Genomic DNA, 14871 nt, shown 5'->3' with positions numbered 1-14871 from the left:
TGGACTATGTGGGATGAAATGACCTAACTAACATAACAAAGTTAATCTGAAAGAAATGGTACCAGAATGCAGATCTCCTGTCCCCAGTTCTAAATCTCAGTTGCCGAACCAGCTGCAGGGCTCTGACCAGGAGAAGGGACAGAGGCCTGGCAGTTTGCAGGCAGACCTAGGGAAGCCCATTAACGTAGCCAACCCTGGGTGCGGGTCCAGATATGCCTAACGTCCAGTCGTGGACCACACTGGGAAGTCACCGGGTGCACTTAGGCTGGCCAGGAGGTAGGCCTTAGCCCTGCCGCCTCCGCCCCCCACTCTGCTAGTCCCTGGGAGGTCCCTGAGCAGTCGCTCCAGATGAGAGCCCCCAGACCTGGCCAGGGACCACAAGTGTCCTTACAGCCACCTGGGGAGTAGGAAGAGGAACCAAGGCTGGAACTCATGAAAAAAAATGGTCTTTCCGTTGTTTTTGTTTTTTTTTAATTAAAAACAAAAAAACAAGGGCTATGGATTTTCTGGGACAGGAGGGAGGTGTTTTAATGTCAAAGGGTGTCCAACTTCAGGGTTAAAATGAAAGAAAGTAGAAAATCAGAAGAGGTTCGGCCAACTGCTAAGGTGGGTCCTTGCCGGAAGTGAGGATTGTTGAGTGGAAAACAGAGTAGGCAACTTGTGACGTCCCCTTCTGGGGGGCAGGATGGCCACTGCTCGCCTCTCCCAGCACTACTAGGGACCACAGTCATCTGTGAAGGCTCGTTCAGCGTCACACCCCCACCGAAAGGAAGTATGTCTCAGTAGGGCCACTGGTAGCTGTAAATGGAGACCCCCGGGGCCATGAGGGAGGTCTGGGCCAGCCAGAAAGATGCCAGCGGGTATGTGTGTGTGGGATGTGTGTGTGCACAAGCATGGAGGAAGCAGTCAGGAACACGTGCAAGGAGTGGGTGCACCCCGTGTAAACAGGCCCAGGAGCTCTGACACCAGCATATGCCTCCAAGGAGACACCAAAGGCAAGGGAAGCCAGCTCCTTCCCCCTTCACTCCGTGGGGACTTGCCGAGTGGCTCCTTCCCGTCCTGATGGCTGCCGTCTCTGCAGAGCTCTCCTTCCGGGTGTGGATGTGCGGTGGGAGCTTGGAGATCGTGCCCTGCAGCCGGGTGGGCCACGTCTTCAGGAAACGGCACCCCTACAACTTTCCTGAGGGCAACGCCCTCACCTACATCAGGTGGGTCACAGTGCAAAGAGCACCGCGCTAAGAGCTAGGACACCTAGACCCCAGCCCTGTCAGTTACCCAAGGGACTGTGGGTAGCTACCCCACCTTTCTGGGCCTCGGTTTCCCCATTTGCCCCCCATTCTGGGATCCCAGTACTTTCAGTCTGGAAGGATGAAGCTGGGAGTGTCTCCACCAGGCCTCACTTGTTTTGACTGTCCTTGTCCATGAGGGTCTTGGAAAACCAGCCAAATGACCAACTGGAAGCTGCCCTCCACTCACTGGGTCCCTAGTACTAGTCACAGATGCCATGTCCTGACCCTGACTTGGTCAGCGTCTGCCCATCCGTGTCCCCAGCCATAGCGTGCACTTCATCTTGAGGGGCAGTGGGCAGGGTCCTAGAAGACCACCCCCATCACCCGCCCCCCTGACGCTGGTGGCAAGGGGAGAGTGGGAGGAGCGTCATGGACACTGCTTCCCGAGGATGAGTCTTCATCTTCTAAGGCTCCCTTGTTGCCAGCGGTGGCTTCCCAGGTCTAGCTCATCAAATGGCCTGTCTTTTTGTTTTGCTTCCCCTTATCCCATTTTAGTTGTTTTTATACTTGTAAAAGTGATACATGTTTATTGTAAAAATTCAAACTATATCATATATATTATATATTTATCTGTACATATAGTATATTATACATTATAATTTTTACTCTTCATATCACATAGAGAGAAAAAAGTGAAAGTCCCTTTCACCCAGTCTTACTCCTATCCACTTGTCTCTCCAAAAGTAACTACTGCTAATAGATTTCTAGCCTATCATTTCAGGTCTTTTAATTTATTTTCATATATATATATATATATATATATATATAGTTTCTGTATAGAGATGCATGTGTTTGTGGGGTGTTTTTTTTTACATTTTTTTAACTTTTTATTTTATATTGGAGTATAGTTGATTAACAATGTTGTGTTAGTTTCAGGTGCACAGCAAAGTGATTCAGTTATACATATACATGTGTCTCTTCTTTCTGTGTTTTTTATATAAATGGGGTCGCACTGCATGATTTTTCTGCAGCATGCTTTTCTGCCACTCCACACTAAATTGTAGACGTCCTTCAGCGTCAGTATGTACTAACCTTGGTGTTCTTTTTTGAGGCTGCCTAGTACTCCATCATGTGGACATAGTTCATTATTCTCCTATTGATGGGCATTTAGGTTGTCACGAATGTTTTATGACACGAGTATTCTTGTACATGTCCCTTTGCCCACATGCTGGTATTTTGGTAGAATAGGTTCCTCAAAGTGGAGTGTCAAAGAGTACCCATACCCACAGAGCTGATGGATGCTGACAGATTGTCCTCCAAAAAGACTGTTCTCATTGATACCACCCCAATCAGCATTCTTTCACGTGCACTTCTGCCTCCGCACCCTGAACTTCACAGAGCTGATCTTGAGCCCAACCCTAACTCTGTCACTGCCCTGGTGACCTTATTTTGCTCCTTCCTACCCTTTTAGGAATACCAAGCGCACTGCAGAGGTGTGGATGGATGAATACAAGCAGTATTACTACGAGGCCCGGCCCTCGGCCATAGGGAAGGCCTTCGGCAGGTGGGCCCCTCTCCCAGCCCCCCTTGGCCTTCCTCCACAACCTTAGCAAAATACAAAATTGCGTGTACACCAGGGAAGCGCTCAGGGTCTCCTTAGCACCTGAGCTGCCCCAGGCCACTGGGCTCTTCCAGGCCTGTAGGGTATACGACGCAGAGACAAGGTTCTGGTCCTTGAGGAGGATGCAGCCTCATAGGGAGAAATAACTAGGGAGGGCTCGCTTATGAGAGCACTGCCGGTCCACAAGCTGCCTGCAGGACAGACATCTGTGGACGTGCTTAAGGACGGCTCTCTGTAGAAAATACTCGGGGGTTTGACTCCACCCCTTGCTGTTCAAAATCTGACAGTGATCTGTTAGCTTATTTTTCTGCCCTGGACTGTTATGACTACAGTCTAGTTAAGCATTTTCAAAATGTGGATTAATTGTGAAATCAATTTAGAGAGTCGTGACCAGTTTTTTTTTTTTTAAACGATAGAGAACTAGAATATTACAGATTAGTACGGAACAGAACAGAACAGAACAGCTGATGGCAGTTACGGATAGATATTGTTTTGTGAAAATTCTTATTTTGGTTGTATGTTTGTAGCCATATATGCCCATGGGTATACTTGGTCACAATGTATTTATTTCTTACTTAATGCTGTGGTCAGATAGGTTTGAAAACATTATTAGCGATCATCAATGAATCTCCCTCTATTTGTTTGTATCTATCTCTTGTTAAAAAAAAAAGAAGTTATGTCACTATTTCTTTTAGTGGGGAAGTAACATCTGCTGAGGACCTACCCTGTGCTAGGCACTTATGTCCCCTTTATTCATTTGATTCTCACAAAAACCTTTGGAGGTAGATGGTTGTGTCCCCACTTTACTGAGAACAAACAGGCTCAGAGAGGCGGTGAGGTTATCTGTCAGTGGCCGTTATGGTCAGTGGAGCTGAGGAAGGTGTCCATGGACACATCAGATGGTTTTTATCTGCCAACTTTATGGAAAGATGTTTAAAGCGTGGTTTTCTTGTTGGTAGACACTTTCTGCTCAGCTGGAATGCAGGAAAGGAAAACTTCTAGTTCATTAAGGCTCTGCTCTCTCTGTGAAAATAAGGACCAGATAGTGGTATCCTCACCTGAGGTCTCAAGGAGTAAGAAGCCGAGATTAAAGCCTGGCCCCCGTGGGCTGGGCAGATCCTGAAAGGTGAGCAGGAATTTGAGGAGAGAAATAAGGCATGGCCAGGAACCCTGGGAGGAGCTTGCAGGTCAGAGAATGACTTAAGGCAGGGACCAAGGCTGGAAGGCAGCCTTGGACAGCTCCTGGCCCTAGCTCCCTGGGGTAGGTGGAAAGAGGGGGCCAGCCTCCCGGGCCTTCTTATGCCCGCTGAGCATTGCCTTCTCCTCCAGCGTGGCCACGCGGATCGAGCAGAGGAAGAAGATGAACTGCAAGTCCTTCCGCTGGTACCTGGATAACGTCTACCCAGAGCTCACGTGAGTGCAGCCCTCAGCTCGTGCATCTGGTCTGGGTGGGGGCCGGCAGCTTGGGGACCCTTCACCCTGATCTCTCCCCAGCCCAGGCAATCTGGCTGTTTCTAGCTGTCAGTGTTTGTTGTCATGTGAAGGGTCTGGAGGAACCGGGAGGAGGTTACCAGGAGTTAAGAGTGAGGTGTGGTAGGAACCAAAGTTTAACAGACCGGGCCTTAGAGCTAGAAATGGGCATTGTCCCCTTAGGACAACAACAGTGCATTATGTAGCAAAGGCTGCAGAAACACTCATTTCCTTTGACTCTCCTCTCTTCCTTCTGGGAGTTTATCCTAAGGAAATAAAGCAACCAAAGCAAAAAAAAAACCTGTTGACAAATAAATGTCCACTGTAGGCTTCTCTGCTGTGAAAAAATTGAGAAAAAACTAACGATAGGGGCTGGGTTTAGTGAATCATGATGCGTCGATCTAAACAAATATGTGTCAATTAATGTTATAATCATAAACCGTGAAAAAACATGGGGAAATGTTTGCTCCAGCAAATGAGGAAGCAGCATGCAAATGGTGTATGTGCGTGGGTGACAGGACGGCGGGCAGTAGCTGTAATGACAGGGGTAGGGAGGGCAGAGCTGTTTCTTTTTTTCCTCATTTCAAAATCTTTCTCAGCATCCTGGCTACATCATTCCTCACCTCCTCCAGGTCTTGACTCAGCTGTCCCCGCTGCGTGAGGCTCCCCCAAACTCTGCATTGGCCGACTGCACCTTCCCCAGCATTCCCTGCTTATTTTCCTCTGTCACCCTTATTGTCATTCAGCATATATGTGGCCAATTAATTTTACTGTCATCTCCCAACACTTGACAGGAAGCTTCGTGAGGGTAGAGGTGTTTATCTGTTTTGTTCACTGCCTTATCTCCAGCCCCTAGAACAGTGCCTGTCACAAAATGGGCACTTGATAAATATTTTTAACTGAATAAATTGCATAGTCAATAAGCATCAGTAATAACTTTGAAATTAGCATTCTCTCTTCTGGAAATGTCACCTCGGGGAATGGGTTATTCCACTGCTGTCTCCCAAGGATGCTATCATGGCTTTCCAGAACACTCCACCTCTCAGAGCCTGCAGATCCTCCAAGGAGGCAAATCTCTGTCCTTCAAGGGCAGATTTGATTTTTGGAAAACAGCCATAGTTAAGTTGTAGCCAAGTCCAGTGAGTAAGCTGGTTGATTAACCCAGATAATACAATCCTGGGTCCCAAATACAGGGTGACAAGACTGAAACAAGTAACAAGGATAAACTGACTCTGCAAGCAATGTTCAAGGAATTCCAGAAGGGTCTGAGCAGCGGCTGCATCCTTGGAAAAAGTTGGCAGCCGGATAACCCCAGCTCCCCAGATGATGGCTGTGCATGGAAGAACATTACTTTACAAACTTGTAATAAATGAACCGCTTCCTCAAGTGGCCACTTTTAAGGGGACAGTTTCATTCAGACATGTCATTTCTGAGGGAAAAAAGCATAGTCTTTCTTTATGTTGTGTCAGAGTTCATGCTATCTGGTTGGAGTCATGGACTCCAGGCCTCAGACAGGAGCTGGGGAGCTGGGGGAAGAGTTGGGAGGATCGGGGATGTGCCTCTCCCCACACCCCAGTCCCCATGCAATCCCTTGAGGACCAAGAGGAAGAAGTAGTTTATAACTACCGTAAGTCTGGATCTATCACAAAGACAGGAGAGTGGATGAAACCAGCCGTGTGATATGAGGAGCGTAAGTCATCTTCCGTTTGTTTTGTCACTGTGTGGACGTTTAAAAATGACTTTTTGTTGTTAAGGTAGAAATTGCAGTTCATTCCTATCCAGTTTACTCATCCTCGGTCTGTTCCTTCATGTTCTGCCTCAGTTCTCAGGGCGAGGGGCCCGGAGTGGATCAGGTTGTTAATTAGAAAGGAGATCTATAGGCCCAAATGATACCATGTTCCTCCAAACAGGATCCTAATAGTTGGGCCACACTTGCAGATGGTCAGTGGAGAAACTTAGGAGGCTGAACAGAGAGGTCTTTGCTTTCCTAGGCCTGCCTGCAGTACTGCTTTTCCAGATCAGAGTTCTGTGGCTAGCCTCAGCAATTGCTAATGTATGACTTTTATTAGGATGTTCAGGAACAGTTGTGCAGGCTGTGCATTGCACAAGCACACCATATGTGAAGGGTGCTGGTCACACAGTATTGTACATTTATTACTACAATTCCTGGCAAATGACAGTAAAAGTCTTCTAACAAAAGACTTTTTTGTCTTTTTTTTCATAATGTAGAAAATCATCTATATTATGATGATTTTCTAACAGATGGAAGTAAAGTGTCTCAAGAAAGGGATGCCTACTGCTGTTTCTACAAAGGCACCATAAGGGCTAATGGCAGCCCAGCTTCGAGGTGGTCCACAGAGAGGAAAGCAGATGCAGACTTAAGAGGGCTACCAACAAATAGGACAGCTTAGCCTGGCTCTGCCAGAGAGCAGAGGAAGGGTGGTGATGGCCATCCCAGCTGCTGCAGGGCTGCTGCTACCACTCAGACACCTCAGGAGCTGCATCTGGTCTTGAGATTGCTGCCCAAGCCCCGGGTTTCCTGCATAAGCATCAGTGGGCAGGCCTTTGTTGTCAGTGACATTGCCACACTTGGACAGTACACATCTCACCTCTGAAAACCGATCAACTTGCACATCTTCCTAAGCAACAGCGGGTAGGGAGGGGAAGAGAAGAGAAGGGTCTGAAACAACCTTGGCTTCTCAAAGAGGCTCCCGCAGGACCTTGTCTCTGTATAGAGGGGAAGTATAACACGTTGCCCCTGGATGAAGCAGAGGGGGTGGAGCTTTTGCCTCCCGACAGCCTTGCACCTAGCAGGTTGCAAACTTACATCCTACAGTGATCAGACAGACAATGTCAATAAGTCAAGTGGGTGGGGATGACCGTAGGGAGTGGAGGGGACTGTGGCAAACTGAAATGCACAAGCTCCACCCATAAGGGGGCAGCTGCTGCTCATGACAGTGTGTTAGTGCCGTGCTGGAATGCAAGTTCGGTGTGGCAGCCTGACCTTGCTATGTTTTCCAAAGAAGCTGGATTTTTGGTGTGATGAATTGGGAGATTGGGATTGACATATATACACTAATATGTATAAAATGGGTAACTAACTAATAAGAACCTGCTGTATAAAAAAATTTTAAAAATTCAAAAAAAATTCTAAAGTTCAAAAAGAAAAAGAAGCTGGATTTTTCTGTGTAAACTTGAAATCTTAAAATACGGCCAACTAATTAAAAGCACCAATAATCACACTGTGCAGGTCAGAAAAAACCTGTCCAAGGCCAGATTCAGCTTAGGGGCCAACAGTTTGCAGCCTCTGTTCCAGAACTGCACGACCTCTTACAAGGGGGTGTGGGGTTCTGAAGGGGCACTGCTACCAGTAGTGTGGAGGGAAAGTGAAGGGCTCTCCTTGAGGCTCTGTGAGAGCGGGTAGGTTCTGGGAATCCGGGGGCTTCCAACCAGCCCTGAGGAAGGAAGACCTGGTTTGGTCAAGGTCCTGCAAGATGTCCACATGAGACAAGAGAGTGCCGGAAATGTTCTGATCCATGCCCCCCGCCCAGTTTCTCTTCCTGACAGAGGTAACAGAGGCAGATAGGATTAGCATGTGGTCAGACTCCAAGCCCTCCTGGTTCCCCATCATGCCCTGTGGGTCCGTAAGCCAAGTGCGTGTATAACCTTCTAAACCCAGGAATACCAGCCCACATCAGCTGGGGCCAGCATCCCCCTTAGGTTTATTACCCACAGGGTAAGACAGTGTGTTTTATATCTGTGTGTGTGTGTGTTTAAGCATGTTTTTCCTGTGCATACAAAATGTTTTAATAATACACTATTTTGAAACATGCCTCTTTTACTTAACTGTATGTTTTGAACACTTTCCCACATTACCAGAGTCATTTTTAATGGCTAAAGGTTTTTTCCATCCTACAGATGAATCAGAATTTACTTAGCCCATCCCCTATTGTTGGATATCTAGGAATTTCCAATGTTTTCAGTATAAGCAGTCACTCTGAATGAATATCTTTTAAACTAAATCTCTGCACACATATTTAATTATTGCCCTAGGATACTAAGTTACTGGAAGTGGGACAAAGGTGTGCACCTTTTTAAGGCTTTTGATACGTAATACCACACTGCCCTCCAGAAAAGGTGGTCAGTTTATGTTCTCACCCAATCCCACAGCTATTGCCAATACTAGGTAGTGATATTTAAAAATATATATATGTATATCTATATATATGTATATGTGTATATATATGCATAGATATACACTTAAATATATAAATGTTTTATGTATGTAAATAAATCATACACACACACACACACACACACACATATATATACACATATGGTAAACAAACAGTGGTACCTCTCTGATATGTATTTCTTTAATCGTTGGTGAGATTGAACACATTTTCATATTTGTGTATTTTACATTTGCCTCTTCAAAGTGACCCCTTCCCTGTCATTTCGAGATTGTTTATTGAGCCCACATTTGGGCCTCAGCCTCTCCCCAGCCTGTCCTCTTTCTGGGCTGGGGAGCCCTGGTTTCTGGTTTGAACCGTCTCAGGCCTGGCCTCCAGGGCAGGCCCTGGGGCTCCCGGAGCTGCCCAGAACCCAGTAGGGCGAGGCCCAGTCTTCCCAGAGGCACCCCTGCTCACCTCCCCCTGCTGCCAGGCCTGCTCCCCGGCTCCCCTCCCCACAGACACCTGGGTGCCCCGAGAGCTGGCAGGGCGCTACCCTCTGGGTAAGTGTGGGTAAGCCCGGGGAGGGCAGAGGACAAGCCTGACTGCTGCCTTTTCTCTCAGCGTCCCCGTGAAGGAAGTGCTCCCCGGCATCATTAAGCAGGGGGCTAATTGCTTAGAATCCCAGGGCCAGGACACGGCTGGTAACTTCCTGCTCAGCATGGGGACCTGCAGAGGGTCTGCCAAGAGCCCGCCGGCGGCTCAGGTAGGTGGCTTAGGGCCCCCAGGTCAGGACCGGGCACGGGTGGGGGCCTCCCTCTGCCCGTTCTCATCTTCCCTCTGCCTACACCTTCCACAAACCCACTTTCCCAAGGACCCTGCAAGCTGTCCCCTCCCACTCTGCTCCTTGGGTCTGCTCCCACCATACTCGGTCGCCTTTGTCGCCTGTCACACAGTCGCCCTATGGGCACCACCTGCTTTCTCCTTGCAGAGGTAGAAATGCTGCCCAAACAGAGTCCAGTTCTCTCCTGGGATGCAGCTGTGGTCCGCCTGTATATACAGGGCCTCCAGGACGCCTGTGTACACACGTGCGCAACATGAGTGCTGATGCACCATGGTGAACTAGAGCAGGTCATGGAGACCCCGGCGTGGACTGGCTCCCTGGCTGCCCTGCTCCCATGTCCTGTCTTTCTCCCCATCCCCTGAGCATCCCTTCATACGTCCTCTGGCCAGTTCCAGCTAAGCTCCCCCACCCCAATATTTTATTATGAAAAATTTCAGACAGAGAAAAGTTGAAAGAACTGTACAGTGATTACCCATACACCCATCCCTAGTATTTGTAGAAAATTTTACCAAAATACACAGTGTATTTGCTCTATCTACCCATCTATCCATCCATCCATTGCTGTACTTGTGGACTTGGCCTTTCTGCTCCCTGTCTTGCAGGCGTGGCTGTTCAGTGACCATCTCATCCAGCAGCAGGGGAAGTGCCTGGCTGCCACTTCCACCTCCATCTCCCCCGGGTCCCTGGTCGTACTGCAGGCGTGCAACCCAAGAGAAGGCAGGCAGGTAAGCCTTCTCGCCCATGGGCACGGGATGGCGGCAGCCCCGGGGAACACAGTGCGGGTTTGACATACAGACTCAAATAAGCCCTCCAGAGTGAGGATTTGGGGGACCTAAGCCAGTATCCAGGTCAAGTCTACTGTTTTCCTCATGAGGAAGTACGGTAAATCCTTGTTAAATGTCCATCCTGCATCCCGTGGCTCCTTGCGGGCAGGGACTATTTATCTTGTCAACACTGTATCCCTAACCCCTGACAACCAGCACAGCCAAAATAAATGTGAGCTTTTACTGGGAAGCTGTGCTAGGAGTGTTACATAGGTCGTCTCATCTAATTCTCCCAGCAACCCAGCAACGTGCGCCCTAGTACTAACCCCATTTTAGAGGTGAGAAAACTGAGGCTCACTGAATTTAAGAAACATATCAGATCACGTAGTGGGGAAGGGGTGGAACTGAGGTTCAAACCCAGGTCAGCATGACTCCTAAGCCCACAGTCTTGCCCCAGCATATAGTAGGTGCTCAGTAAGTATTTCTTGACTGCTGGCTGATTGGGGAAACAGATCCAGCCACAGTGTTTTCCAAGCTGGCATGCTGGCCTCACGTGAGCACTGCCTTTTCCATTTGCCAAACACTCTCACGTGCCCTATTTTCATGAATCCTGGGAGACACAGGTCAGACCTGCCTGTTGAGGAAGAATCGGATGCTCAGGGCACACAGCAGCCAGTGACAGTCAGCCCCACTCCATTCCTGGCTGGGAGGGCTGCCCCTCTGCCCGGGAATGGACACAAAGGCCAGAGCTCTGGTCCAGTCCTTCCTCTGCCCACACCTTCTTGTAGCTCCCCCTGTGCCTGACCCTGGCCAGCTGCGGGGCAGTGCAAGGGGCAGAAGAGTGCCTGGCGTTTTGATTCAGCCACGGGCTTTCCTCCCACCCCTGTGCTGTTGCCTGGGTCGGCTCTTTCTTTAGGGATGACCGGCAGTTTGCTATTTTATTCTGGAAAAGCAGCCGGATCCTTCCTCTCCCTTCAGCCTCCGTGTGTGTGTGTGTGTGTGTGTGTGTGTGTGTGTGTGTGTGTGTGTGTGTGTGTGTGTGTGTGTGTGTGTGAGATAGGGGGACTCAAGTGCCCTCACCCTCCCATCACTCTTAATCTCTGCAGGGACGGCGACCAGTTCCCATTAAAGTGTGTAGGTAACCGGCTGCACAGCTGCAGGCAGAAGCTTAGAGCTCAGGAAGAAGAAATCTTGTTTGAAGGAGTAAAGGATTCACCTAGTCCAGGACTCAACCTCAAGGGCCTACAGAGTGCAAGTGGGGAAGCCCTAGAGGAGAAGAGTTGGGCCCAGGTGGGACTATGGCGAACAGGAACTAGGCTGACTAGCAGAGAGCAGGTCTTCGGCCACAACCGACTGATGCCACCAAAGAAACCAGGCCCATGTCTAAAGGGAAGTTGTAAATGCAGGTTTCTATGCGACGACTAAGCCACATTTTAAATAAGCACGTGCAGGCCAGACAACATGCATCTCTGGGCTAGACTCAGCCCGTGGGCCTCTGACCTAGACAGTGAGTTCTTCGTGCCAGCCTACGGAAGCCAGAGCGTTCAGGAGGAACGGACTTCAGGCTTGCAGGTGGGGTGTGGCCACCTCTTCTGTAAGGACACACAGACCATTTAGATGGGGGTGTGTCCGAGGCCCACTTGCATCCACGTGTAATGAAGGGATGAACGCTATGATTATTATTAATCATTGTTTTCTCTTTCCCCTCCTTTCCTGCCTCTCCCCACAGAGATGGAGGAGAAAAGCCTCTTTCATCCAGCATTCAGTCAGCGGCCTCTGCCTGGAGGCCAAGACCACCCAGCTGGTGGCCAGCAAGTGCCAGGCCGACGTCCCAGCCCAGCAGTGGCAGCTGCTGCCGCACACATGACCGTAGCCTGGGGCCTCCTGTACCTTTTGCATGAGACTTTGGGACCGGAAGGGGGTTAGGGTGGGGGAGTGTAAAGCGGGCCGTTTCCATCTCCTCACATTTCTGCCGGAATCATCAGCAAACACCACTGCCACGACACACGAGTCTCCAAAGCTTGTACGGGGAGGACGCAGGGGTGATGCCCTGCTGCCCTGGCCGCCACCCCGGCCTTGCCTGGGGAGAGGAGCAGGTCAGGATGCTGGACTGCTACTGGGCAGAGACTGGGCAGGAGCCCTGGCCCTTTGTTACCTCCCTTCACCCTTCCGAGGTCTGGACAGTGGTTGGGGGCCTCCCCTTGTTGGCTGGGGAGAACGAGGGCAGCAGCCCACGCGGGTCCCGCTGGGCCAGGGGTCTGCCTGTGGGATCGGGCACGAGAGGAGAATGTGGGCAGTGTGGACGGGGGGGCAGGCTGAAGGTGGAGGAAGGGGCAGCCTGCGGGGCAGGTGGAGAACAGCAAGAGGTGAGCAGCTCAGTGGCCTGTCCCAGGCAGCTGCTGGGTTGGGGGCGGGAGGGATAGGATCCAGGGCAAAGGATGGGTGATCTGCAGAAAGACGAGGACGGAAGAGCAGCATAGCACTGAAAAGGCTGGGTCGCTCCCCGGGGACCTAATTCCTCCCACACGTACCAGCCCCAGGGACAGTGCCTCCGGTCCTGCGCTCTGGTTCCCACGCCTCAGCAAGGGGCTGAAGGGGGATCTCCAGGGGCAGCCTCAGGACACAGTTTATTAAACAGATCCCACTTCTATGTGGATACGTGTCAGGACAAGACCTCTCCCTTGGGCCTTAAAGACCAGCGGGTGTCCTGGCTCCCTGCCCGGTCGTACCGTGTGGACCCCATAAGGACAGACACCACTGAACAGGCCCATCCCTCTTAGTTTTTGACTCCTGCCTTCTCAAAAGCCCTTGCCTCTGTAGATACAGTGTTACAGGGTCGGGGGCAGGGCGGTAAGCACGGGACCTCCATTCTGGAGCATCCCTAGGTCATGGCTAAGCCAGCCAGGCTGGAACTTGTCCTCACCCCGCCCCACTGCAGGAGGGAGGCCCTTGGGGCTCGGCTGCTGCAGTGGCCTGGAAGCTGGCTGGAGGCCCCAGTCTGTGCAGAGCTCCCAGTTCCTTCTCACAACCACTGGGAGTCTCTCCCCTCCCCCAGGGCCTGGTCTTGGAACCGCTTCTGCTGTTTCCCACGTTCCTCTTCCCCCCGCCCCACTGGCTCAGGCAGTGTGATCTTAGGGAAAAGACTGGTGGTACCAGGAACCCTGGTGGGTCTCCCACCCAAAGCAAATCAGCCTGGAGCCCCTAGGGAGTTCATGGATTCCAGAAGGCCTAGGAATGTCCTGAAATGGTCCCCCAAATATTGCATTGTGTGCATATATGCATTTTCCTGAGGAGAGGGTCCATGGATTTCCCCAGCTTCTTACAGAGGTCCCTGATCGCCAAAGGGTCTGGATTGGAGCTACCAGTCACTGGAGCTGCCATGCCCCTCCCCCTCCCTGCTGTGCCTCAACTGCTGTGGTCCTGCTCCCTCCATGCAGCCCTTGGGGCCGTGGTGCCCACACCCACCCTGGAGGGCTCTCGGTGGTTTCCTCTCGCCTCCTGGCTCTGGCTGGCGTGCTCTCAGCAGTGTTCCTGTGCCCTAGCCTGAAACCCTGCGCTCCCCAGCACGGATCCCTTGGCCCCCAGGGCAACACTTCTCCCATCCTCTGTGTGATGTTTCATCCACCGCCATCTCCCTTGTGCGTTTCCACCCCAGTGGGTAGTGTGGACCTTTGGGGACAGGGAACGTGGGCATCTCTCAATGAATGTAAGAGGACTGCTGCTCAGAGAGCCTTTGAGAGGGCCCCCTCCTTTCATGTGATCAAACCAGGCTCAGCACTTGTCAGCTGTCCTTTGGGACGCAGCCCTATTCTGTTTTGCTTTTCCTCTTCCTGACCAAAGCATGTGCCACTCGCTGCCCCTGAGGACCTCATCTTTATGAAGAACTCCTGGAATAAAGCCACTTCTCACATGCACACGTGCACCAGCGCCTTCCTTTCTGACTCCAGAGCCAAGGCCTTCAGTGCCACCCTCCCTCTATTCTGGAAAATTGAAACTGAGCACGCTCAGCTCTCACCCCTCCTGCACCTGGTAGCTTGCTCCTCGGCCCACGTGCCCCCCCATACGACCCCAGGCGCTCCTGGAAGACAGGCTGGCTGCTCTGGGGGGGAGCCATCAGGTGGGGCAGGCTGGGACCAGAGCCCAGGCTCCCAGGCACCAGCCTGGTCCCTCTGAACTGCCCTTCCTTTCCTCTGCCACGCAAGACGGAAGTGGTAAAAACGCAGGTGGGACGATTTTCCTAGGTCGAAATAGCAAAGTAATTCCAAAAAGAGTTCTACCAGCCTAGCCTTGTTTGATGGGGTAGCAGATGCTCTGTCTAATGTTTCCATGGAAACCAATGGAAAGCCCCCACCATTTCTGTGATCAGAAGCTGAACCTACCCAGGTAAAAATAAGCACTGCCTCGGTGCGCACATGAACAGTAGTGGGCAGGCCAGCGCGCCACTAAGTCTCCCCGAACACAGCCGTTCCCACCCCCGCACCCACCTGGTCTCAGGGCTGCTCATACAGGATTCTCCAGAACTGACCACCAGGCCTGAGGGGCCCAGAGCAAAGCCCTGGCTGGTGACAGTTCCGAGCACACAACGTGGCTGCAGAGTCTGTCTGTCCCTCGTCCTCTCAAGGAGTGCAGCACACTGCCTGCCGCCTTCTCGGGCCCCTTTCCCGGCCAGGCTGAGCCAGCTTTCCACTTGGCCTCTATTTTCACTCCTAGCCTGAAGGGCTCTGGTGCTGGCTTCTCCCGAGTCGTGCTCTCTCTTGCCCTCCTCCAAGCC

At 51.1% G+C, this 14871-nt stretch overlaps 1 protein-coding gene across 1 annotated transcript in view; it reads left to right on the top strand.

Moving 5' to 3' along the window:
• Positions 1-14007, top strand: part of GALNT16 (polypeptide N-acetylgalactosaminyltransferase 16) — a 102711-nt gene extending 88704 nt beyond the window's left edge. Inside the window, exons 10-15 of the mRNA XM_060003400.1 lie at positions 1082-1208; positions 2701-2793; positions 4180-4263; positions 9117-9258; positions 9939-10061; positions 11830-14007. Coding sequence (XP_059859383.1) covers positions 1082-1208; positions 2701-2793; positions 4180-4263; positions 9117-9258; positions 9939-10061; positions 11830-11967 — 707 coding nt within the window. The 3' untranslated portion in view covers positions 11968-14007. The remainder of the gene's footprint in view (positions 1-1081; positions 1209-2700; positions 2794-4179; positions 4264-9116; positions 9259-9938; positions 10062-11829) is intronic.
• The last annotated feature ends 864 nt before the right edge of the window (positions 14008-14871 follow it).

This window comes from Delphinus delphis, chromosome 2, assembly GCF_949987515.2.
Source record: "Delphinus delphis chromosome 2, mDelDel1.2, whole genome shotgun sequence".
Lineage (NCBI taxonomy): Eukaryota > Metazoa > Chordata > Mammalia > Artiodactyla > Delphinidae > Delphinus > Delphinus delphis.
This window is presented reverse-complemented; position numbering and strand designations above follow the sequence as displayed.